At 48.6% G+C, this 24,528-nt stretch overlaps 1 protein-coding gene across 1 annotated transcript in view; it reads left to right on the top strand.

Moving 5' to 3' along the window:
* The window catches only part of NGEF (neuronal guanine nucleotide exchange factor), a 103,046-nt gene that overhangs the window by 45,479 nt on the left and 33,039 nt on the right, over positions 1–24,528 (top strand). The window contains exons 4-5 of the mRNA XM_012659348.1: positions 16,976–17,118; positions 22,683–22,993. Of these exons, the coding sequence (XP_012514802.1) occupies positions 16,976–17,118; positions 22,683–22,993 (454 nt within the window). The remainder of the gene's footprint in view (positions 1–16,975; positions 17,119–22,682; positions 22,994–24,528) is intronic.

The raw sequence follows: 24,528 nt of genomic DNA, 5'->3' as shown, positions 1-24,528 counted from the left end.
CCGAAGTATAAAATGCCAGCTTCCTAGAAGCATGTGGGGACCAACTCTGAGGGGTCATTTATGCTCCCTGGAGAGCAGCTGAGGCTGGGACTTTGAATCACACCCTGTCCCACTCCCCGGCTCACGCGCTAGTTTCTCCTGGGAGTTCTTCCCCTGCGATTGCACTCGAATCTCCAGGGAACCTGACCTAAGGCACTCCATGTGTAAACCCAGCCTCCTTGAAAACAAAATAAAGATGTCCTGTCTTACCGAAATTTCCCCTGAAACTTACCAGATTCTTAAGGAAGTTCCCTTTAAGAATTTCCCTTCCCATAATTAATTAACATAACTTCTCTTCCCATAATTAATTAAGATAACTTTTAAACAACAAAAAAAATAAGTCTACAACTTTAAATGTTTAATTTTTCAAAAATTATTTAATGGGTCTCTACAATGTGAAAGACAATAAAATAAAGTCTTCGGAGAATATAAAGATGAAATGATGCGCTCTCAAAGGCACAGTCTGTTCAGAATGTGTCAGTATAAAATTACCAGCATTTCATCATTTGGTGCTTTGGGGCATCTCCATTCGATCACTTGAAGTCAGTAACCACCAGGCACGCGGTGGCCGCCCCTGCAGCGCTGACGCCCAGTCATCTGTCCAGGCTTTGTGGATAGTGCGTGCTCAATAGTCACTCATTAAATAATTACTTAGCAGTTGGCAGTTAATATAAATTTGTCATTGCTTCCTCCTTCCATGTTTTTTCTGAAGCATGTGGTGAAGTCAATCACATGTTAGTGAGAAAGAGACTGAACTGAGAGGCCAGGCACGTCTGGTTTTGATGGTGACAGTTTCAGATCAAACTATCTCAGATAGGGGACAGGCAGGGGTGAGGGGACCTCCTAGAAGTGATCTGAGGTCAAAGCCACTGTTTAGGACTGAGGAGCCCCCCAAGTCCCACCCTGCCCACGTGGGCCTGGGATGGCAGTGCCCATGGCCAAGAGGAGGTCTTTTCCGTAAAACCAGAACACACCCATCATGCCTGCCTGGGGGCAGGGGCTGGACCAAAGGACCTCGCGAGACTCCTCTCTGCCCCAGGTCCTTGTCTCCCAGGCCAGTGGGGATGGTGGAGAGTTGTCTGCACCCTGCCCCATGTTCAGGGGGAGGTGGGGCCCCGATTCCGGAGGGGACAGCTACAGAGGTGGCCCCAGTACCACCCTCAGCACCTCTCAGCCCTCAGTGACATTTTGATCCACATCTCATTAGAAATAAGTTTCTTTCCTACTAAGCGGACCATCTTAAAAATATATATATACAAATGACATGGTACACTGCATTCACAAGTCAGCTAGAGAAAAGATGAACATCCTAAAATTAAAACTAGCAAACACATGAAAAGATTATTTACAAAAGAAGAATATAAAAAGGAAATAAACTAGTAGTCACAGGTCAAGAAAGAAATGCAAAATAAAACAAGACATTTTTCATTTATCAAATTGGCACTTTTTAGAAAAATTCTAACACTAAGTATTAGAAAAAGTGCAGAGAAAGATACTGGCTGGGTATAGCCCAGGATAATCTTTTGTGATTTCATAGTATATGTGAAAAGCAATAAAAATGCTCCTTCTTCATCTTTGACCAAGAGTCTATGGGAAAATAATCAGAAATCAGACAGGGATATTTATCTCTGGGCTATTTCCAGTTCACTGAGTCAGATGATGGATGCTAATGGGGCACCTACTGTGAACCAGGCTTTGTTTTCGGGACTGGGGATTTAGCAGTGAACAAAAGGGACCAGGCGCTCTGCCTCCGTGGGCTCACGTTCCAGCAGGTCCTGGCTCTGCGGAGCTCCCAAGCTGGGCAGCGTGACTGGCAAGGTCTCCTCCTTCCCTCGGCCTCTGCACCGTCCCACCCTCAAATTTCATAGCGCACGTTCATACGGTAAACTTGATTGTTAACACATTGCTTTAGATCACGTGTTCTTTCTCTAGATACTTTTTTTCCCTTTCCCCCAACTTTTTATAAAGAAAAATTTTTAGGCACACAGAAAAATTGAAAGACTAGTACAACGAACTCCCACATGCCCTCAATCTAGACTCAAAAAATTATTAACCCTTTGCATATTTGTATTCTCTCTCTTCCTCCCTCCTTGATTTCCTCTAAACTGTACGAAAGTAAATTGCAGACATCATCATTCTTCACCCCTAACCACTCACCATACAGCTTCTAAGAACAAGGACGTGACCACAGTGCCGTGATCACACCTGAGAAGATTAACAGCCATTCCACCACATATCCAACATCCAGGCTACATTTAAATTGCCTCGATTGTCCTCAAAATGTCTTTGGGGGCTGGGATTTGTGAATCAAGGTCTACTGAAACCCTGACTTTGTCATTTCCCATTCTATGCCCATAACCAAATATCACAGGCACCCCATAAATATGCACAAATATGTATCAATTAAAAAATTTAAATATCTAATCAAGTTTCAATCACTGCATTTGTTGATTTGATCTCTTTAGACTCCTGTAATCTAAAGCAGTATCCCCCTCTTTAGTTCTATGACTGACTTTTGAAAATCCAGGCATATTATCGTGTAGAGGGGCCCCGCTGCGGATTTGTCCGTCTGCTTCCTCGTGCATCCTTTCACTTGTTCCTTCACTCCTTGTATTTCCTTTAAACTGGGATTTGGGTCTAGACGCTCGGTTGGATTCAGGTTAAACATTTTCTGCAAGAAACATCCAGGTGATGCACACTTCAAACTGCATCCCATCGGGATGCACTCACAACAGCTTAGCCCACTATTTCTGAGGCTAAATTTGATCATTTGGTTAATTTGGAAGCTGCCAGATTGCTCCAAAGTAAAGGTACGATTTTTCCTTTTGCAACTAATAAGTTATCTGTAGAGTGATAGTTTGAGATCATGTAAATATCCTCTTTTCTATTAACCTTTCACCTAATGGCTTTTAACATGCATTAATGATCCTTCCCGAATCAACTATTACATCGGGAATCGCAAAATGGGGATGTTCTAATATTCCTTCTACTTATATTAGTTGATTAGTTGGTTTTCTTCTGTCAAGAAGACCCCTCCTTTGTTTTTTGGTTTGTTTTATTTTGTTTTTGAGTATCACTAAGGACTTGTTATTATTGTTTTTTAATTCAATGTGTTTTAATCCAATATTGTCCTTTGCTTTCTGAGACTCAAACTGTCACAAATTTGGCCAGTGGGAGCCCCTCCCAGCTGGCTATGATGTCCCCTGATGTATCCCCTGCTGTCTTTGAGCACTTCCTTCCTTTTGGACATAGCAAGGTACTATGTATATTTTCTTATACTTTCTACCTCTCAGACGTGGAATCAGCCATCTTTCCAAGGAACCCCAGCTCCTTTCAGTGGAGAATGGTATTTAGAAACCAAGATTTGGGCGCTGGTAGGTCATCGCTTCCAGTGCTCTACATCGGGCAGAGCCAGGAGCTTGTGTGTGTGCTCGTGTGCGTGCGCTCACAGGGCCATCTCCAGCTGCCGTCCCGTAGCCAGTGCTCCTTCGTACTCTCCTCCCTCCATATTTACATCTGGGTCTCCTAACGGTGAGGACCCTCGTTCTCAACGTCAGTGCAATGTAGAATGTTGCTCTATTCTACAAATGCACACGGGAGAATTTCAAAACGACTGTACCCGTACCACAACTACATCTCCCAGGGCCACTATAACAAAGCACTACTAACGGGGCGGCTTTGAAACAACAGAAATTTGTTCTCTCACAGTTCTGGAGACCAGAAGTGCAAAAGCAAGACGTTTGCGGGGCCGTGCTCCCTCTGAGAGCTCTGGGCGAGAATCTGTTCCAGGCCTCCCCCGGCTTCTGGTGGTTGCTGGCAGCCCTTGGCATTCCTTAGCTGGTAGATGCATCATTCCGATCTCTGCCAACATCTTGCCACAGCATTCTCCTTTCTGTGTGTGTCTCTGTGCCCAAATTTCCCTCTGCTTATAAAGACACAAGTCACTGGGGTAGGGCCCACTCGAATCCAGTACGACACCATCCTAACTTGATCACACCTGCACAGGCCCTATTTCCAAATCAAGTCACAGGTCCCAGGAGTTAGGACTTCAAAGTATCTTTTCAGGGGACACAGTTCGACCCACAATGCCACTCAGCGAAGTTTAATATTTCTTTGCTTTTTTTAGTCCTAGAACAGATCTCAGTAAGGGTATAAAGATAGACTACTATGTTCAAAAATTACTTGAAATGACTTTTTTTCTGTGTGGTTGTATTAGCAACTTGATAATCACTTGGGTTCATTTTAAATTCTAGAGTTTGATTTTCTTTCATACGTTTAGATTTTTCTTTTATTATTTGAATATGTAAAACATTTACATGGTTTATAAGCCAAAACTATATAAAAAGATACACTTTTACCCTCTACCCCAACTTTGAAAGTAACCATTTTTGTTAGTTTCTCTTTTTTCCTTTCCTTTTTTGGGGGAAAAATAGTGTGTGTATAATGGTTTAACTTCCCCTGCTACCATGAGCTCATGGCGGCACACTACAGATGCTCTTTCATCCCTGGCTTCTTTCACTTAACACTGGGAATCACTTCGTTTCAGTTCAGAGACACCTTCCCCGTTCCCATTTCGACAACTGCATAGCGCTCCATTGCGTGACTACGTCATAGCTCATTCAAACACTCTCCTTGGCATGGGTACTTAGGTTGTTTCCAATATTTTGCTCTCAAACTAATGTCACGATGAATAACCTTGTGCAAATCTTGCTTCGTATCTGAGGGTGTGTGTCTTCAGGGTAAATTCTCAGAAGTGGAATTGCCGGGTCAAAGGGCAAATGCGTGCATAGGTCTATTACTTATTGTCAGTTGCCCTTTCGTGTGAGCTTAGAGTCGATTTCCTTCTCCAATCAGCGGTGCATGCCGGCGCCTGTTTCTCCTGATTTTTAGTTCGGCAATCACAATGGATGTCAACCCAGAAAATTTAGAGCACTCCGTCTTTAAGACAAATACACAATTGATGGATATTCGTGGCATGTGAAGTGCCGAGACTGAGGCCCTCGGTTGACGAAAGGGACAGGGTGTGTTCTAAGGTGTTTTCAACGGGAAGGAATTTTTTTCCTTCTGTTCTGTCATCTCTCTGAGTCATGACTGTGGAGAAGGCTCTTTTCTCCTGCTAAGAATCCATCACTTCTTACAGAAAACACTCAGCTGGTGACAGGTTAGAGTCTCTTTCTGTTTTAAGAACAAATGCTAATTTCAAATAGAAGCATGAGTTTCCGGTGAGCTGAAGACCCTCCTCCAAGATCCCCATGAAAAAGGAAGGAAGGAGGGATCTATTAAAGACCATCTTTTTAGCCTAAGCTAAACAGAGAAACAGGCCTAGAGATCCCGCTGACTCTGTGACAAATAAAAGCTCCTCCAAGGGCTGAGCCACATTTTAGAAATAGCAATAATTTAACGCGCAATCTTCACTGCATGGAAAAAATGAGACACAGCTTTAAAATTAGGAAAAGCAGCAGCAACTGGTCAGTTCAGGGGAGGGATGAACATTAAGTAGGTTAAAAAAAAAATGACATTTCACTTCTTTGCTGGTAAAACTGATTTCCCCCCCAGATGATAATGGTACTTTAGCTGAAGGTGCACTCACCTTTTAAGGGGGTAGCAAGGAGAAAAGATTTACGTTAATGGGCCAATGGAAAAGGGTCTGTGAGACGTTTCTGTGGCTGTGATTTACCGACAGGCCCCGGGAGAATTCCAAAAGAACAGCTCCGTGCTTTCAAGCTTCCTCCAGGTCTGCCTCCTTCAGCAAATAAGCAAATCGCCTCAAGCTATACCGGGTGCTCGCCCTGCACAGCGAGGTCCAGGAGCCATCAGGCCCTCCTGTCTCTGTGCACAGTCCAGCAGACAGAGAATTAACTTTCCAGTAAAGTGCTTGGAGCCTCAAGAGAAGCCCAGGTGAAGCGCTCTAGGAGATGTAAGAGCGAGCAAATATAGCCAGCTATGGGATGGGATGGGGGGCTTCACGGAGGAGGTGGCACCTGAGCCAGTACAAGTGGGCTGTGGCCACGCAGGAGAGCAGGGAAGGGCTGGTGGTGTTAGGCAGTGCTGGAGGCAGTGACTTCTTCGATGATTCCTCTCATGGGGCCGTGGGTTCAGGTGAGCAGGAAGCAGCCTTCTGGTTAAGACTTACACATGTGGATCTATGGAAGGAAACGGGGAATTTCTGGAAAAGGGACTATTTTTATAACCGGGCAGATGAGAATATCAGGTGAGTGCTTTAGTTTTAATGATGCCAGGAAGTAATTTACTCTGAAATTTGAATTTGTAACTCTTTGGAAATTTAAGAGCTTCTTCAGAGATAGATTTATGGAACGGATTAAGGTATTTTCCCCCTAAGTAAACCTGGAGAACACAAAACAGCCCTGCCCCCCTTTCAAGTTGACAAGGAGCCCCTCTGGTTATGAGAAAGCTTAAACACATGCTCTAAATTTACGCACATTAAGGGATTGATGTTGTTTTTTAAAGTAACTATTTTTCCCTTATTACATAAGTGACACATTTATTGTAGAAAAAATTTTAAACATGCATGAGTAAAAGGAGGAAAATTCCCTCAGAATCCAACTAACCAGCTACGAGTACTGTGAAATATTTTTGGCAATCATTCTTCTAGTCCTTTTAAAAGTATACATGCGGGCTTAAAATTCCATATGTAAAAGTCTATTTATAAACAAAATAAGACCATACTACCATCCAGTTTTGCAATCTGCTTTTTATTTAAAATACTATGGATGTCTTTCCAGATGATTAAATATTCCTCTAAAATAATTTTTAATGATACAGTATTCCATTTGAGAGATACGTCGTAATTTAAATAATCTTCTATTATTGGACATTAAATATTCGTCTGTTATAAATAACACTATAAAAAGAATCCCTGTAGCTCATTTTTTTGCACAGACTCTCCATAGTTCATTGGGATATATTCCTAGAAGTAGAATCTCTTTGCCAAGGAGTATGGTTTGCAGATTTGTGATATGTGTTATCAGCCTGCCCTCTGGAAAGGTTAAAGCCGCTCACACTCCCACCCACAGAGGCGAACGACAGCTCCCATGCCTTGGCAACCACTAGCTTTTCGTTTTCAAAACTCTTTGACTGTTGTGTTTCTGATGTACTCCTGAAATATCTTGCTTTTTCTTTATGATGACATTCAATTAGTTTGTGCTAATTTGTATACTGCTGTCACCAGTTTCCTTATCAGACTCAATAGTAGTGAAAAGCTTTGAATTCCTGGGAAGAAATGTGTTCTGTCTACATTACAGTTGGCAGTCAAGGACCTGGCACTGAGCGCGTTGGTGGTACACTGCACCTGTGTCCCATTTCCCCCAAAGTGACCCATCTCTACCAAAAACATTCTGATCTTTTCACAAGACCCTAAATCCCTGTACAATTAGTCCTGGCGACTCAACAAAGAACATTCTTTCTGTAGGATGTTAAGATCGAGGTGGTTGCTAACATTTCAATAGGAAATGAAAAGTTACCATACTGCATACTTGTTTCTTGTCACACAACCATTTCTCTAAAATGTAGTTATTTGTCATTTCAGAGGAACAATGTCTGAACAATGTCTAATTGTTACTGTTCTTAATTATATGCTTTTCCTTCAAGTCCACTTCATTTTTGTATGGATCTTTCTCTTTTTTGTTTTATACCTTAACAGTTTTGCTGGTTATGGTTAGGCAATACATTTGCCATTACTATAGTGAATGTATTTTATCACTAAATGTAGACTACTTAATAATAATATCATTCTCTTTCTTTTTTGGGGGGGATGGGGGGAGACAGGGTCTTGCTCTGTCTCCCAGGCTAGAGTGCAGTGGAGTCATCACAGCTCACCGCAGCCTCAAACTCCTGGGCTCAAGTGATCGTCCTGCCTCAGCCTCCTGAGTAGCTGGGACTACAGGTGCTCACCACCACACCCAGATAATTTTTCTATTTTTTGAAGAGACAGGGTCTGGCTATGTTCCCCAGGCTGGTCTTGAATTCCTGACTTCAAGCAGTCCTCCTGCCTCAGCCTCCCAGAGTATTAGGATTACAGGTGTGAGCTACTGCAACCGGCCCACTTTCTATTTGTATAGTTTACAAAGTGTTCCCACTAAGAAAGGACTGACTATATTAGATCTAAGTGTATAGTTGATAAGGTGATTTAAAATGAATAAATTTGAATGGAAGGAGATGGCACTATCTAATGTTAATTACTCCAAATTTCATCCTCAACGTATTTTAGAATTATAGTATTTACTCCTTAGCACCCCCTTGCTTCAGGATGCTCCTATTGGTCAGAAGCCCATTATGTCACCCACAGTCAAAACTCCAGACCCTACATCTCCCATGCTCCTTGGTTAGGAATATTCCAGAGAAACTCATGTCTCAGGCCCTCCCTCATTTTCCACAGTTTCAGATAAACACATAGCATTATAGCATCTTATTCATGGGTTATCTGGGGAGCCTGTTTTGGGAAATCCACTCCCGTCAAGGCTATACAATAGTCTGCATCTCATAGTTGAAGATAAGGCCGCCATTTGTCCCAGCCTCTTAAGGACGCTCCTAAGGACACAGGAACCATCAAAATGCTTTGGAAATTCCAGCATTTCGCTAGCGGAGCATCCCCCTCCAGACTGCCTCTCACTCCTGGAAGTGGAGCGAAATTCTTGGCCATCTATTTTTGATTCGGAAAATGCAGTCAGCATAGCAATATCCCGTCCTCAGCAATTAAGCCCTAAGATTTCGGTTCTGCCTCCCATCATCGTTGAAACCCATCCAGCACTACCATATCTCCTTAAACCAGACGAGAGTTTGTACGCATCTCCTCATCCTTCCGGCCTTTTCCCTATTTCACCAAAAGCACAATGGTCCACCACACCAACCACAGCAAAAAAGAACAAAAACAAAAGCAAAACCCTCCTCAATTCATCAAAACATTGAATCCAGTTTTAATGGTTTTTTGGATTCACCAAGACAGATCACAGCTACCTCCCCCAAGCTTGAGGCACCAATGCCAGAAGGCATTGCCCGCTGGTTCCCAAAGAGGTGGGATGAAGAAACATCATTGGCCAAAGAAGTGCAAGATGTAATGCCAAGAGGGTGCCAGTGCTCTGCTCAATAACTGCAGGGGAAGAAAGACTCAAAGCAAGGGCATGGCAGCACAAAGCCCACCCACCTCCCTCTGCTGCCTTAGGCACCCACTCCCTCCCAGTGCCTCCTGGAGGTTCCAGATGCAGAGATCAAGACATCTTCACAGCTGCCCCTGAAAAGCTCAGGTCCACTGGGAGGAGAAGCAGGTGAGAACAGAGCGATGCTGACAGAGCAGAGGGCCGGGCCCAGGGAGCCGTCAGGAGTGACCCAGCGTCCATCTGGGCAGCCCCAGCCTGGACTCCTTTGAACAATGAGTTACTAAAAGGTACTGGGGAGTCACTGAGGATAACGGATGTGTGGGATCCGATATTTTTGAGCAAGATTAACACGGCAGCCTGTGTTCAGGACAGATTGAGGGGGAGAAAAGGAGGTCAGGGAAAGGATGGCTGTTGGAGGAAAGTGATCGCTTTGCTCCAAACCAGATTAGAGACTTGCAAAGTCAGGGGACAGTCCACAAGACCACCCTCACTTCTGACCCCACTGCAGAGCTTGGGGGTCCCCAAGGACACCCTCAGTTTCAATAATTTGCTAGAAGGACTCACCGAATTCACTGAAAGCGGTTAAACTCACAGTTACACTTTATTGTGGGGAAAGGATATGGATTTTAATCAACCGAGGGCAAAGGCGCCTGGGGCAGAGTCCAGAAAAGTTCCACACACGGAGCTTCCAGTGGTCTCCGCAGGAGTCACGGAGAGCTAACCTTCCCTGCAGCCATGTGTGACGATGTGCGTGGGAGGCTCACCTGAGCCGTGGTGTCCGGAGTTTTTGTTGGGGCCTAGTCCCGTAGGCCGGGTTGGTGTCCAGATGGCTGACCTCAGTCTTCAGCCCCTCGCGAGGTTTAACCAAAGCCCCCATGTGAGCCAAAGCCCTGCCCTATCTGGTCAGCCCAACGCTGCCAGGTAAGGAAAGACGCTTTGTTCAGACGTGACATTCCAACAGCTTAGCGGTCACCTCCCAGGAGCCCACGGCAAAGCCAGACCTCTCTTTGGGTCAGATTAATTCCGTACTACACCAGGCTAGACTGAATTTCTTTTTACCTTACCTCCATAACATGTTACAATCCCATATTTACAAATTATCTCCATGATGAAAAGTAAGGAAAAATCCCCACCTCCACCTCACCAGCAAAATAATTCCAGCCACACAACAGAGCAATTTATTTTTGGAAAGTCTCCTTGTGGCAAAATCTTTCCATCCGTGGAGTACGGGTTTCTGGATTTCTCAGAACTGCGGTGAGAAAGACAGTCCCTTCCCGAGCACACGGCTTGCCCTTTTCCTAACTTTCTCCCTAGATTTGGGGTCCACTTAGCTCTAAAGCCTTCTATGAACTGACTGCTGGTTCTGCCTAAGTGGACTAAATTTGCTGATTTTCAAAGCAAGTAAAAAAGTCTATTGAGAGCGACAAAAATAAATGACTGTATTTATGGATTTCAAAGACACACTTCATTAAAAGCTATCAAGCGCCTGTTTCTGTAAGGTTCCAATATACATTTGAGGAATGTCTTCTCACTACCAAAAAAAAGGAGAAAAAGAAAGAAAGAAAAAAAAGGAAGGAAGAAAGGAAGTTAGTTAGTTCAAGGCATTTTCCTACTAGATTTAGCAATACAAGCGTTTGATAGTCTGGTGACTGCCCTGCGACCCTGAAAATAGAATAAGTGAATAGACACTTGCAGTACCTTATTCCATAAAAGTTAGTCTTGACTTACTATCACTTACTTCCCAATCTGCCACTAGCCAGCTACGTGATCTTGGACTTTTTATTTAACACTCTCGTCTTGTTTCTTCTATAACATAGCCAGATCATTTCTAAGCTTCCTTCCACTTCCAGAAATTCTCCCTCAAAATCAAGAAAAATTTTACAAACATGAACAAGAACTTCGAAGCCACTCTGCCTCCAATATTTAACATTTATAACCCAAAGGAAGAAATAAATAATCTTTAGATAAAATACCTAAAATGACTAAATTTTTAAAAAGCATACCACCAATTTATTCACTAATATTTATAGGGCAACTACTATGTGCCAATCGGTTATAGAAATCTGGAATGTTTATCGATACTTTATTTTGTGAATGATTCAAAGCAAAGTATCAGTTAAGAAGAGAGTTTAATAACAGCCTGCCTAATGTGCACTAACTATGATAGAAAACAGAACATGTGGCATTTAACTTAAGGTTACGTGCTTCAGAACTCAGTGACTTTCTAAACTGACTTTATAATTAGGAAGATATTTTTAGCTTATTTTTCGATTGGAAGATTTTACTGTATTCATCCTAATATATGTAATTTCAGTTTAATATTTTCTGATTTTTTTTTAAAAAATGAACCTTTCTCTTTGGTGCAGAAGAGTGTGAAGGGACAGCCCCATTCAGTGTTATATCGGATCTAAGGGCGAGTGAAGCCGCGCCAGGCGGCCTCCCTGCAGGTTGGCCACAGAGTGCCCTTCCCCGACCCTGATGAGCGGCCAGCACAGCGCAGGGACGTTAACAGGGTGTAACAGAGCCTTACAGGGCAGGCAGCGGCTGCTGGTTACACAGGGGAAGGGTCTGGCGGGGCGGCCCCAGCACGCCCCAAACTGCAAGGGAGGACTTCACCAGGGGGAGCAGAGTCCCAGGGAAGGGCACAGCTTTTGGAAATGTCCAGAGCCTCGAAAAGTATGGAGAGGCCAACGCCTCAGAAGAGCTGGGGAGGACCGTGTCCCCCGCCCCTGGAAGCTGGCAAGTGCCTGGGGGGCCAGCGCGGCGCCTGCCACAGTGCGAGGAGGCTGGGCTTTGCCCGCAGGTGATGGGATTCCAACCCAGATGCTTAAGCAAGGGAGGGACAAAAGCAGACCATGGTACAGAAAGGGACAGAGAGAAGGATGGAAAGGATGGACTGGGCAAGGAGACACTGAAACAGCCCAGATACCAAGGAGGGGGGGACTGCTTTGAGGGACTCTGGGGACCCAGGGAGCTCAGTGAGCCATTGGCACATGGGCTGCCAGAGGTGCAGAAGCTGACGCGCGCTCTCAAGTTCCACTCGGCCTCCTGGCTGGCAGCGGGGAGACGGTGAGTGCAGGGCTGGACGCAGAGTTTAGTTGTTTGGGGGGTGCTGCAGACTGAATGTTGAATCCTCGCCCCCAAGGTGTTGGCATTAGAAGGTGGTGCCTTTGAGAGGTGATGAGATCAAGAGGGTGGAGTCTTCAAGAATGGGATTAGTGTCCTTTAAAGAGACCAGAGAGCCCTCAAGCCCTTTTTCCACCGCATGAGGCTACAAGGAGAGATGAGCAGTCTGCAACCTGGCAGAGGGCCCTCCCCAGAACCAGACCACGCCGGTGCCCTTATCTCAGACTTCCAGTCTCCAGAACTGTGAGAAATAAATTTCTGTTGTTGTAAGGCACACAGCGCATAGTATTTTGTTACAGCAGCCTGAACTAAGGCAGAAACTGGCACTAAGCAGTGAAGGCGCTGCTGACCACACACCCACAACGTGGACGTGGCTCTGGCAGGGGCAAAGGCCAGAGGAGTGTGGAGGTGCACGCTAGAAAAGGCCCAGATTGCCATGACTGGAATTTTAAGGCGATGCAGGTGAGAGCTCACCAAGAATAGAGGAGAGCTGTAGAGGAAGCGTCTGTCATCTTAGAGAATTCCTGAGTCATCACAGACAGATGGGTGGAGGAAGCATGGGTGGTACGGGCCACTCTGACGGGGTCTCAGAAAGAAACGAGGAGCGTGTTCTTGGGCACAGGGGAAAAGCAGTGCTTGTTATAAGGTGGCAAAGAACTTGGCTGGGCTGCCCACATGTTCTAGTGTTTCGTGGAAGGTAGAAATTGGATGTTTAGCTGAGTGAATTTCTGGGCAAAGTGTTGAAGGAGTGGCTTGGTTCTTCCTGACTTACAGTAAAATTCAAGAAGAGAGAAATGATGGGAAGATGGAACTTTTAAGCAAAAAGGAAGCAGAACTTAAAGATTTGGAAAATTCTCAGCCTTTCCATATTATAAAATATGAGAAAGCATGTTTGGAAGGGAACACCAAGGGAGTGATGGACCGGCCATTTGGTAAGGAGATACGTGCGGTGTGAACCACAGACTTAACCATCTCAACAAAAGCCAAGAGTAGAGGTGGGCTTACACCAGCAGGCACAGTGCCAGCTGGGACGGAGGAAACTGAGAAAATGGGACGAAGTGAGGGAAGGAAGGCAGGCTGGTGGACTTCTCAGACTCTCCAGGCTGGACCGTAGAACAATCTGGCTGTGAACACACGCTATCTTCAAGACAAAGGAAGAATGACCCAAAAGGCAATTCAGGACTGCAGTCCCACCACAGGCCCGGAGTGCCCGGGCTGGGGGACAGGGCTGCCTCCACCTGCTGTCAAAGGGCTTAACCCCACGCTGACAGAGAACCACAATATGGGCCACCACAGAGAACCATAGCATGGGTGGGGCCACCACACAGAGCCACAGAGTAGGCAGTGCCCACCAAGCTGTGGGGGTGATATCACTGCCTCAGTGGGCCCTGAAGGTGGGACCACCCCTCCCGTGGGTCTGGTAGGCAGAGCCTCAGCCAGAGAGGGTTACTCTCAAGACTTGAGATCTCATGGACTTTGCCTTGCTAGGTTTGGGACTTATTCGGGACTTGTCACCTCTTTCTTTTGTCCTATTTCCCCCTTTTGGAATGGGGATGTCTATCCTCTGCCTGTCCCACCACTGTATTTTGGAAGCACAGAACTAGTCTGGTTTCACACGTTCACAGCTAGACAGTTTTGCCTCGGGATAAGTCATACCTTGGGTCTCACTCGTATCTGATTTAGATGAGACTTAGGACTTCAGACTTTAGAGTTGACACTGGAACAAGTTAAGACTTTCCGGTTATTGGGGTGAGTGACTGTAATTTGCATGTAAGAAAGACATGAATTGGGGGGCAGGGGTAGAATGTTGTGGACTTGATGTTTGTGTCCCCCTCAAATCCGTATGTTGAAATCCTAACCCTCAAGGTGATGATGTTAGGAGGTGGGGCTTTCGAGAGGTGATTAGGCTATGAGGCTGGCGCCCTCACGAATGGGATTAGTGCCCTTGTAAAAGAGACCCGGCTCTCCCAGACGTCTCGCTCTCTTTGCATCCTGTGAGGCTACAATGAGAAGTCAGCAGTTTGCAAACTGGCAGAGGGCCCTCCCCAGAACCAGACCATGCTGGCTCCCTGATTTCACACTCCCAGCCTCCGGAACTGTGAGAAATAAATTTCCATTGTTTACAGGCTGCCCAGTCTCTGGTGTTTCTGTAGCAGCCTGAACAGACTAAGACAGGGGCCGCCCAGCTGGAGATGGCCAGTGAGCGGATGAAAATGCAGAGGGCAAGAGAGGGGCTGCCCGTAGGTACACGGGTCCGTGTGAGAGCGTCACGGAAGTTCGGTGTTTGGCTTGGGAAAGGGAAAACCAGAGGGTTGTCTCTAATATTCTGAGGCCTTAAGGGCAGATCAGACCTGTCCATTCTGGCCCCTAAAGGGGAGCCAGGGCTAAGTGAAAGCGTTAGGAGCTGGATTTCAGTCAACCTGAGCACCCTTTTCTGGAGTCAGAGCTGGAGCTAGACGGAATGTGCCCGCACCCTGCGGCTGATCCCTCAGAAATCTGGAAGCAGACTTCCCTTCCAGGCAAAAAGCCGCCTACTCCTCCTCCCCACCCCTTCCTTGATCGCAACTGCCCTATTCCAGGCTGGCTCTGGATTGATTAAAGCCAAGCAATTAGTGAGTAACTGCATCCCTTGGCCATGAGTATTTGCAACCAAAAAAACGAGGAATTTGTTAATTTAAACAAATGCCTGGTGGGTAGAAAGTGCAGAGTAACCCGCCTGTGCTCCAGCCGGCACCTTTCCGGTATCCCGGGACCATAAACATAGGAACCGGCCCTAGTTGCAGACGCCTGCACTGTCGCCCGAGCACCCATTTAGGGCAGCGGGCTGACCTCCGGACACTGGGCAGTGCCAGTTGTCTCGCAGGATGGAATCCCTCTAGGTGTCCATGTCACACCTGAGCAGACAGCATTGTCGCCGAGCAGAGGGGCGGCTTGCCTCGGCCCACCTTTAGGACCTCGTCAAGCTGGACATCTGCCTCCTTCTCAACTCCCACAGTTACCCTTTTTCTCTCTTTCGTGTCTGCGATCGAACAGAACTAGCTGACACGAGGCGCAGATTCCAAGAGTCAATGAGACCGGGCAGGGAAACCGGGCGGAGTTTTCGAGGACTTTTGTTTCTCCTCCTCTCGCAACCCCAAACCCATCCCGGCCCACCACAATCTCGCGTAGCTGAGGGAGGCTCGTCCTGCGGCCAGACTTGCCAGGAGAGGCCTCCGTGCTGGCCCCCTCCCCACCGTAAGGGTCAGGAGCTGGCGTGCAGGGAGCCTCTGAGACCTCAGTCTCTGCCTCAAATGACGGAGGCACCTCCAGCTGGGAGGCCCGGTTAGGGGCTGCAGAAGCGGGATCGCTGAGCCGCATCCCTGCGGGGGACTGCAGAAGCGGGATCGCTGAGCCGCATCCCTGCGGGGGACTGCAGAGAGTGCCCAGCGTGGGAAAGGCGGAGGGTCACCTCGTCCGCACTTTCCATGTGCGCCCCGCGGAGTTGGGACAGGAGGCCCCACGGCGAGGAGGGGGCGGACAGGCCAAGGCGCGGCTCGCCGGCCCCTACTCTGCCCTGTAGCTCTCCTGGCCTGGGAACGGTGGCGGCGGAGGGAGGAAGGCGCACGCGGCGGGAGGTCCGGGCCCGCAGTAGGCGCCCGCGGGCCGAGGTCGCGCCCAGCCCCGCCGCCTCCCGGCCTCGCCCCCGCCGCTGCGCCCCTCCCGCCTCCCCCGTTGCCGTGGCAACCCCAGGAGCCTCCGGGCGCGCGCCCGCCCGCGGGAGCGCTCGGCAGCGGTGGCGGCGGCGGCAGCTCCGGCTTGAGCCGCTCGCGCTGCGTCCCCTCTCCGGAGCCCGCTCGTCGCCCTGACCCCCTCCGGGCCCCCAGCACGGCCCGCGACCCGGCCCCTGCGCCCATCCCGCCGCCGACCCCATGGAGCTGTTGGCCGCAGCCTTCAGCGCCGCCTGCGCTGTGGACCACGACAGTTCCACCTCGGAGAGTGACGCGCGCGACTCGGCGGCGGGACACCTGCCCGGCAGGTGAGGACGGGCGGCCGTCCCTGCGTGCCTCCTTCCCAGCTTGCGCCCGGGGCGCGGGCACTGACCGGTGCGGCCTAACCCCAGTCCCCGCCCGCGGGCCCCCACCGCCCCCCACTTCCAGCCCTGGACCCCTTCGGGCCCGCGCCCCGTCCCGTGGGTGGTAAGTCCCGGCCTGGTCCGCCGGCACCTGGGTCCCTGCCCGTGGTCGCCTCTCGCCCCTCGCCCCGGCGCCCTGGGCGCACGCGTCCAGCTCGGCGCCCCCTCTCCGCGCTGCCTGGCCCCGGGAAGCGAGGATCGGGGCCGACAGGGGACGGGGGCTGTGCGACGGCGAGGGACACTGAGTGGCCTCCTGACCCTGGGGCCCGTCGGGCCGGCGCGTAGGCGCCGCGCAGCGGGCAGCGCGCGCCAAGTTTCCGACGCCCGTCCGCGAGCTCCAAAAACATGAAGGTTTGGGCGGGCTGGTGTGGGAATGAATCACCCCGTCGCGCCCTGGTGCGGTGACAAAAAGGACCTGTGCGGCCCGCCCGGCCGGGAGGGGCGGCTGCGGCTGCGGCCGCTCCGCCTGGGTCCGGGCAGGGTCCGGCTGGCCAGCAGCCGCTTGCACCGACGCCCCTCGCCAGCCGGCCAACGTGTGTCGTTGCTTAAAAATAACCAGCCCCTCGCCCTCCTCCCTCTCTGGCAGCTTGTCGTCCTCCACCCCGGGAAATGGGACCACGCCCGAGGAGTGCCCGGCCCTGGCCGACAGCCCCACCACGCTCACCGAGGCCCTGCAGATGATCCATCCCATCCCCGCCGACTCCTGGAGAAACCTCATTGAACAAATAGGTGGGTGTCCCGGTGGCGACGGGGCTTCCGTTGGGAAACTTGGGTTCCTGGAGGACTCTGGGGTCCCTCTGCTCGCGGGACGCCGCGGTGGTGCGTGTGGAGGAAGGCGTCTCATGCGGGTAGGGAGCGTTTTTGACACAGTTGGTTCTAAGTGGTGCCACGGGCAGAGCTGCCACATCTTCACAGTGCCGCACAGCCGGGCTTTCGCAAATGGGTTTCTGTCCCACTCTGTGGAGAGGTCTACTTGCCCAGCCCTTTTCTGGGGGAAGGCTCTTTGTCCCCCTGTCACTTCTGCCAGAAAGGGGTGGAGCCGAGCTCTGGGCTGTGCAGGAGCGGACTCCGTTAGCCCCACCAGGGAAGGGCCTGCGGAAACCGGTTAGCTGGAGCTGGAGGGGGGCGTCCAGGAAGAAGAGATTTGGGGAGAGGATGCCGGGGCCTCCTTGCACAGGGCGAGGAAGGGCAAAGCAGAGAGAAAGCAGAACCCCTAGAGGCCCCTGGAACGGGAAGGGAAGCCTCTCTAGGAATATGGCGGAGAAGGGAAACCGAGGCTCAGCCTGTGTGTCCAGCTCCTCCACAGTGCAGCTGAAGCACCCTGAATACAGAAAGTGGATTGAACCACGTCCCAAGAACTCCACCATGTGCATGAAAAAAAAAATTGCTAGTGACATCAAGCAGGTCCTCATGTCGTCACCTGAGGCACCAAGGAATGGGTAATATGGGTTCCCTTAGTCTGAAAATGGTATTGGCTGCTTAGAAAAGCTTTTTATTCTTTGTTATCACAGCAGCTGACAGTCTATTCATTAAATAAAAATTCTAGGTTTGGAAAATTTCTTCCCTAAGTAGATAATTATTGTCCTCCGGTCCCAAAGGTTTGGACAGACATGAAGTGTCTTCAGAAGGGAAGTGGAGCTTCCTTCGCCACAGGAGACCCAGGGCTTGGGAGACCTTGCGGGGCCAGCCCCCTCCTCCCTGGCAGGGATCTTTCTAAACTGAGCCGAGAGGAGCTGAGCCCTCGCGGAGCTGAGGGGGCGGAGCACACACTGCATGCTGTTAAGCTGCGCTGACTCCGGGAATTCTGTTCCCAGTGGGGCCCCCACGAGTCAGGCTGGGTGGTGGCGGTGGTGGCTTTTCCCTTTGTTTGCTGGGGGAGTGGAGAGGGCCTGATCTGAAACTGATGCCAGTTGGGAAATCCTGGTTTTAAACAAAGGCTCCTGAAAACCCCTCTCCCAGCTCTCTGCCACGCGGCCTGTCCTAGTGAGGAGAGCCACTTCTGCCTTAGCACACGCTGGGAGCTTTGCTTCCATCCTCTTGAAAGGCCTCCCCTTTGGCTAGGTTCAGTGTCATGACTGGGAAGACATCCACACTGGGGAGGAGATTCGTGCCTCCTCCCGTCTGCACTCCGGGTGCGTGGAGATGTCTTTCTAGGACACAGCTGGACCTGTCGGGCCAGTGGCATAAGCTTGAACCCGGGCCCTGAGTTCTGGTACCTGCTCATTTGGGGCCTTAGTTTCTTCCTCTGGTAAGCAATAGAGACTCTGACATTCTGAGAGTGTCCCCCGCTGCCTCTGCCAATATCTGCTGGTGTCACAGCTAATGTCTTTTCCAGGCTGCTGGGTCTAACCTATAGTAGGTGCTCAACAGATGTGCTGAATGACAGCACAGGCGGCCCACCTGCATCTCATCCTTAGTAACAGACCTGAGGTCTGCGCTGAGCAGATCCCTGCAACAGCCTAGCTGCTTTCAGCTCTGTGAGTGCACTAATTCGTTGCCAGGTATCAGGAAAGAACAGCAAGTTCCTAAAGACACAGTCTCCTTAAGGGGAAGAAAAAGTGGGAAGAACTTGTGGGCATTTTATAGCCCAGTGTGTTGGATTTTGCAGTGGCCCCCAACAAAGCCAGACAGAAATATGTCAGAACTGTGCGTGGCACCGTATATGACTGTCATTACAGTTGGCTGTGGCCCTGGTCCCTGGTAGATCATGGACCCTGAGACCCTGTGACTGGTTTCGCCTGTGTGTTTGTGAGTGTATGTTTGTGTGCTGTTGTGGTGTCTAGCACCTAACACAATGCTTGGCACATGGATGGTGTTCCCTAAATAATAAATGAATCCCTTGCCCTTTAGAAATTTCTATTTGAGATTCAAAGAAAAAACTCTCTTCTGAAAGACAGATTTTGAGTGACTTGGGGGGCTTTGGCAAGAGGGACTGGGGGCTTCCCCTCCTTCTGGGCAGCCCGACCAGCCTGGCACAGGTCATTGTAATACGAGAGAGGGGCACGGAGCCTCCGTTTCCACCTGGTGTGACTCCAAGCGCAGGCTTTCACAGACACAGTCAGTGTCCTTGTAAAGTTGGGCTTACTGAATGTACAAAATATAAAGTAGGAAAACATGATATGTTAACGGTACATTGAGTACAGACATTTAGTCAGATGATATATAGTCTTTCAGGTACAACAACCCTACTTGTATTGTAATCCGAATTTAAGGCAAATAAAAATAAAAGGTTATGGGAAATGGTTACACAGTGTGTCAGATAACTCTTTGTAACCACAGTAACTCCAGGAAAATTGGTGTCTAAATTCATATTCTGAATACCTCAGAAAAAAGTAGAAAGTTATAAGAAAATTCTACAATTACTTATATTGAGAGTCTCTGGCTACAAGTCACAGACTTTCTAGCAAGAAGTGATCTTAAACAATGGAGTCTTCCACCTCAGTTAACGGGTCCAGAGTTGGTTCATTCAGCCAAACAATCCCCGTGCTGCTCTGTGTACTTCCCCTCCTCCATTTGCACCTCATGTTAGAAGATGATTGCCAGAGCTCCAGGCATCACATCCTCAAGCAGCCATGTGTAAAAGCAGGAGGGGCAGTTTGTCTTCAGATGTCTATTGGGGAGGGACATCTTTTTGAGCAGCCCTTAGAAGATGTCCCCTTACTCTCCTTGGCCAGTGTCTTAATCTGTTCCTGATGCTATAACAAAATACCTTAGACTGGGTAATTTATAAACAACAAAAAACTTATCGCTCACAGTTCTGGAGGCTGGGAAGTCCAAGATCAAGGTTCCAGCAGATTCAGCATCTGGCGAAGGCTGCCCCTCTCTGCTTCAAAGATGGTGCCTTCTTGGTGTGTCCTCACGTGGCAGAAGGGCAAGGCAGCTGCCTTCAACCTCTTTTACAAGGGCACTAATCCCACTCATGAGGGCACAGCCCTCAAGTCTTAGTCACTTTCCAAAAGGCCCCGCCTCTTAATACTGTCACATTAGGTATTAGGTTGCAAGATATGAATGGCGGGGGGGACACCAACATTAAGACCGCAGCAGCCAGGTTGTGCCGCAGGCCATGTCTGAACCCACCCCTGGCGAGGGGGCAAGAACTGTCGTGGCAGGTTTCCATCAGTCAGCCTTCACTCACTTCCCTGAGCGCAGAATGGGTCAGCGCACAGCAAAACCCTCCCCTGCCAACTGGGAAGAAGGGGTGTGAGGGGACAGAGGACAGCAGCCAACAGCGCCTGCCACAATGCGATTTCAGAAATGTTACTTTCAACCCAGCTGCCCACGTGGCTGGTATTTTCGTCCCATTCCAGCGTATGTATCACAGTGAGATGTTCGAGGTAAGATGTTCATTTACCCATGATTTGCCAACTATGGCGCACATAAGACATATTATTGAGCCTTCAAAAATATGCCAAATCAGACACTTTTGTGAAGCTTGGAAACTGCGTTTTTAGAAGGTATTCAACAAATATTTGAGTACCTAGTGTATGGGAGAGACTCTGTGCCAGGCATTGAAAAGTGAATCCAAGTCAACCCGGGGAAACCTGGTTTCTTTAAACCTCTGTAAACAGCATCAGGCTCTCGGGATGCTAACGAGCCTAATGTTGGCAACAGTCGTCGTATATGACGCTCATTATCGAACTGACTTAGTTGATGTTAGATCCGTCTTCATGGATCTTCAATCTGGGCTGCACAGAGTTTGATTTTCTTTTTTATTCCTTTCTCAAATTAACGTCATATTGTATTTGGCTAGATTGCATCGTTCGAAAAACACAGGATCTTAAGTTTTTGGAGTTAGTGCTGTGTTTACCTTGGCATAAAGGCTTTATAATTTAGAGTTGTGGAGCATCGGAAGCCAACTAATTTAATCCACAGGGTGGACTTATTGGATTCCTGTTCATGAAATACGATTTATCCAGCCACATTCAGGATTTCAAAGATAGCCTGTTTTTCTATTTTTCCTTTTTCTACTGTTTAGATACGTCTAACAATTAGATAAAGAAGGGCTACTAGCTAATGTTTGTACTGCATGGTAAGAGCAAGCACTTGAAGTACTGTGTTAGGTAGATAAAAAATGAAAATAAAAATAAACAAGAGCGAGTGCTTATCAAGTGGTACATTTATCCGCAGGGAACCTTTCCTGGGACAGTCATCTTTGTTTCGTAGACAGACACATCAAGGGGCCCTGGCTGCTCTCCTGAGCACCAGACCCGCACGTCCTGGTGCCGAGCCCGCTACCACCCTGCGCTCCTCCACTCCGCGCCCGAGCTGTTTACCTGGGTGTTACTCATGACCCAGGGCCTGTCCTCTGCCTTGTAACTGTCCACTGAATCTGGCCCTTGGCCCCGTCCCCTCCACCCCCGCTCCGTGCAGGTGCAGCCTCCTTCCTTGCTCTCTTGGGGGCTTGCTGCAGCCCGTCTCTCTGCAGTCCGTGGTTCTAAGATGCAGACCAGAGCAGCAGCGCTGAGGTCTCCTGGGGCCTCCCCTTGCCCTCAGGGTAGACTCCTGCCTCTGTGGCACAGCGGACAAGACTCTCAGGTGGGACCCTTTCCTCCCGGCCTCCCAGCAGACAGGATCCCCCCTCCCATCCCTGCCCAGCCACAGCCCCCCCAACACACTGCTTCCTGTGTGGAGAGAGTCCCTGTGCCCCCAGGGCGGGACATCCAGTGGGGCTGCCACATTTGCGCTGATTCAGCTGAACCACCAAATCTCCTTTGAGACTAAAATGCATTTATTTCAAGTACAATTTCTCAGGGAAGTAAATTTGAAACCGTGAAAGTAAAAAAAGGAATATTTCCCTTGTAAATCATAAGGTTGATGGAATACTGTTTTCTTCCCCCCTTCAACGTAAGAATTTACAACTGCTCCCTTTTCATAAATGAATATACTTGAGTTTTAATATTGAAGCATTTCAGGCTATGGAACGTGTCCTGTTGGGATATTGAAACGTAACTGGGACATTTCTATCAATTTGGCTGTGAAGACATCAAGTTCTAGGTTCTTGTTGTTTGCCAAATATGTGTGGGAGAGGCATATATTTGTGTGATTGGATTTTGAATTTGTTTGGGCATTCCTTTATTTGTTGGAAAAAAACTTTCACATGCTGATCTTTCCCAAGAATGAAGACGACAGCAGTTTATGCCGTTGCTGAGCTGTGCTCAGGGCTGGCTTTCTCTGCGTGTTCCCCCAGCAAAGCAATCACTCTCGATGAGAACGTGCAGCCTCAACGTAGCAATTCGAGTGATCGCCATCTAAAATCTTTTTCCTCTCTTTATTCCAACTCCATTCGATTTCAGGGCTCCTGTATCAGGAATACCGAGATAAATCGACTCTCCAGGAAATCGAAACCAGGAGGCAACAGGACGCAGAGATACAAGCCAATGCCGATGGGTCCCCAGCCAGCGAGGACGCTCCAGAGGAGGAGGAGGAGGAGGAGGAGGAGGAGGAAGAGGAGGAGCTGGCAAGCCCACCTGAGAGGAAGGCTCTGCCTCAGATCTGCCTGCTCAGTAACCCCCACTCGAGGTTTAACCTCTGGCAGGATCTGCCTGAGATCCAGAGCAGCGGGGTGCTGGAGATCCTGCAGCCCGAGGAGATCAGACTGCAGGAGGTAACACGGGGCCCAGGGCGACGGCTTGGGGACTCACAGGTGCTGGCCTTAGCTGACGGGTGCGGCTTCCCCTGCGGGATGAGGTTCCCAGGCTGGTTCACCAGAATTATTTCTAGAATGTGCAGAAAAATAAACATTATTTTATAGGCAACAAAAAATACCCAGTTACCTTCTAGGACAGCTCAGCCCCAATAGTGAGTGTTCAAAGCGTTGCTGTTTGAGTAGGTAGTAAGTTGGCATGTTTTACACCATCCGTTATTATTGCTGGGTTTTTCCATCACATGTGACCGCTAAAGCGCTGGGTGATGCTGAACTCATTGTGACTATGGAGTAATTCCAGGTATCTGTGGTTGATGGAAATCTGCCATGTTTCTTTGCACTATGGTCTTACCCTACAACTTTATTTCGGGGCCATTTGAACTTTGGGTGAGTGGGGACCCTAAAAGGAATTGCTCAGCTTGCCCACCCCTCCTGAAATGGTGCAGAAATCTGGAACTTGTGTTTCTCACCCCTTCATGTGATGGTCCAGGCAGACTTCACTGACCACTGGTGAGACTAAGCAAAATCGTTTGAGTTGCTTATCGGTTTGTCGCTAGCAGAGAGAAACAATCAATTATAAATTAATAGTAACGGAAATGAATAGCTAAGAAATCTGTTCATTTGGGTTGAACAAGGATTTGTTCAACCCAAATTTGTATTAGAGGATTTGTATTAGAGGAAAAATTCGTGCTATAGAGAGACAAGAGTATGATGAGCAGTAAAGACAGAGAATGGTTGGGAGAAAGTGTAAGAATGCAAGTGTGTGTTAATTGTGAAATTTAAAAAGTGGTACAGAGGAAAAAAATGAAGAGTTTTGGATTCTACCAGCCCTTGGTCCACCCAGATGCCATCGTGTCTCTGCTCTCGCGCGCCCTCTGGCCCCACCCTCTCTCACACCCGCACCCCAGCACACTCTCCTGCTCCCTCGAGCCCACCCTGCGCTGGTTCCTGCTGTAGTTGTGGCTCCAAAGGTCCTGCACGTCCTTAACTCCTGTTACCCCTGCACTAGATGGCACAGAAATGTTTGCTCTTGTGTATTCAAAAGACAAAACAGTAGACTGTATATACACGTTAAATGGCCAAGACTGAGAATAGCTCCTGACCAGTGTCATGTTACTCAGACTCGGGTTTTACGATGGATTTGCTGCTGGCCAAGGCTTGATAAAACTTGACTTTTGAAGGGCCACCTAGGGCTTACGTGGGTGTCCTGCCCAGTACAATCAGAAAAATGTTAAAGCTTTGACATCCCTCTCAACTTGTGAGTAGTACTTTGTAGATGGCTGCATCGGGAGTTTTTTAAATGAAACTTCTAATGTAGAACTTAGAGATAAATCCTAGTAGAACTGAAAAACATAGTATAAACCTTTTATAACATAAGCGAAGCTAAAAGCAGAGAAAAAAGGGCCCGTGTAATAAAAGGAGAGCAAACAGTAAAAAAAAGCACAAAAAACAAATAGCATAAGATAAGGTGGCAGAGTTTAGCAAACATATCAGTT

Source organism: Propithecus coquereli, unplaced genomic scaffold (assembly GCF_000956105.1).
Source record: "Propithecus coquereli isolate 6110/MARCELLA unplaced genomic scaffold, Pcoq_1.0 Scaffold605, whole genome shotgun sequence".
Classification (NCBI taxonomy): Eukaryota; Metazoa; Chordata; class Mammalia; order Primates; family Indriidae; genus Propithecus; species Propithecus coquereli.
Note: the sequence above shows the minus strand (reverse complement) of the source record. Positions and strands in the feature narration are given on the sequence as shown.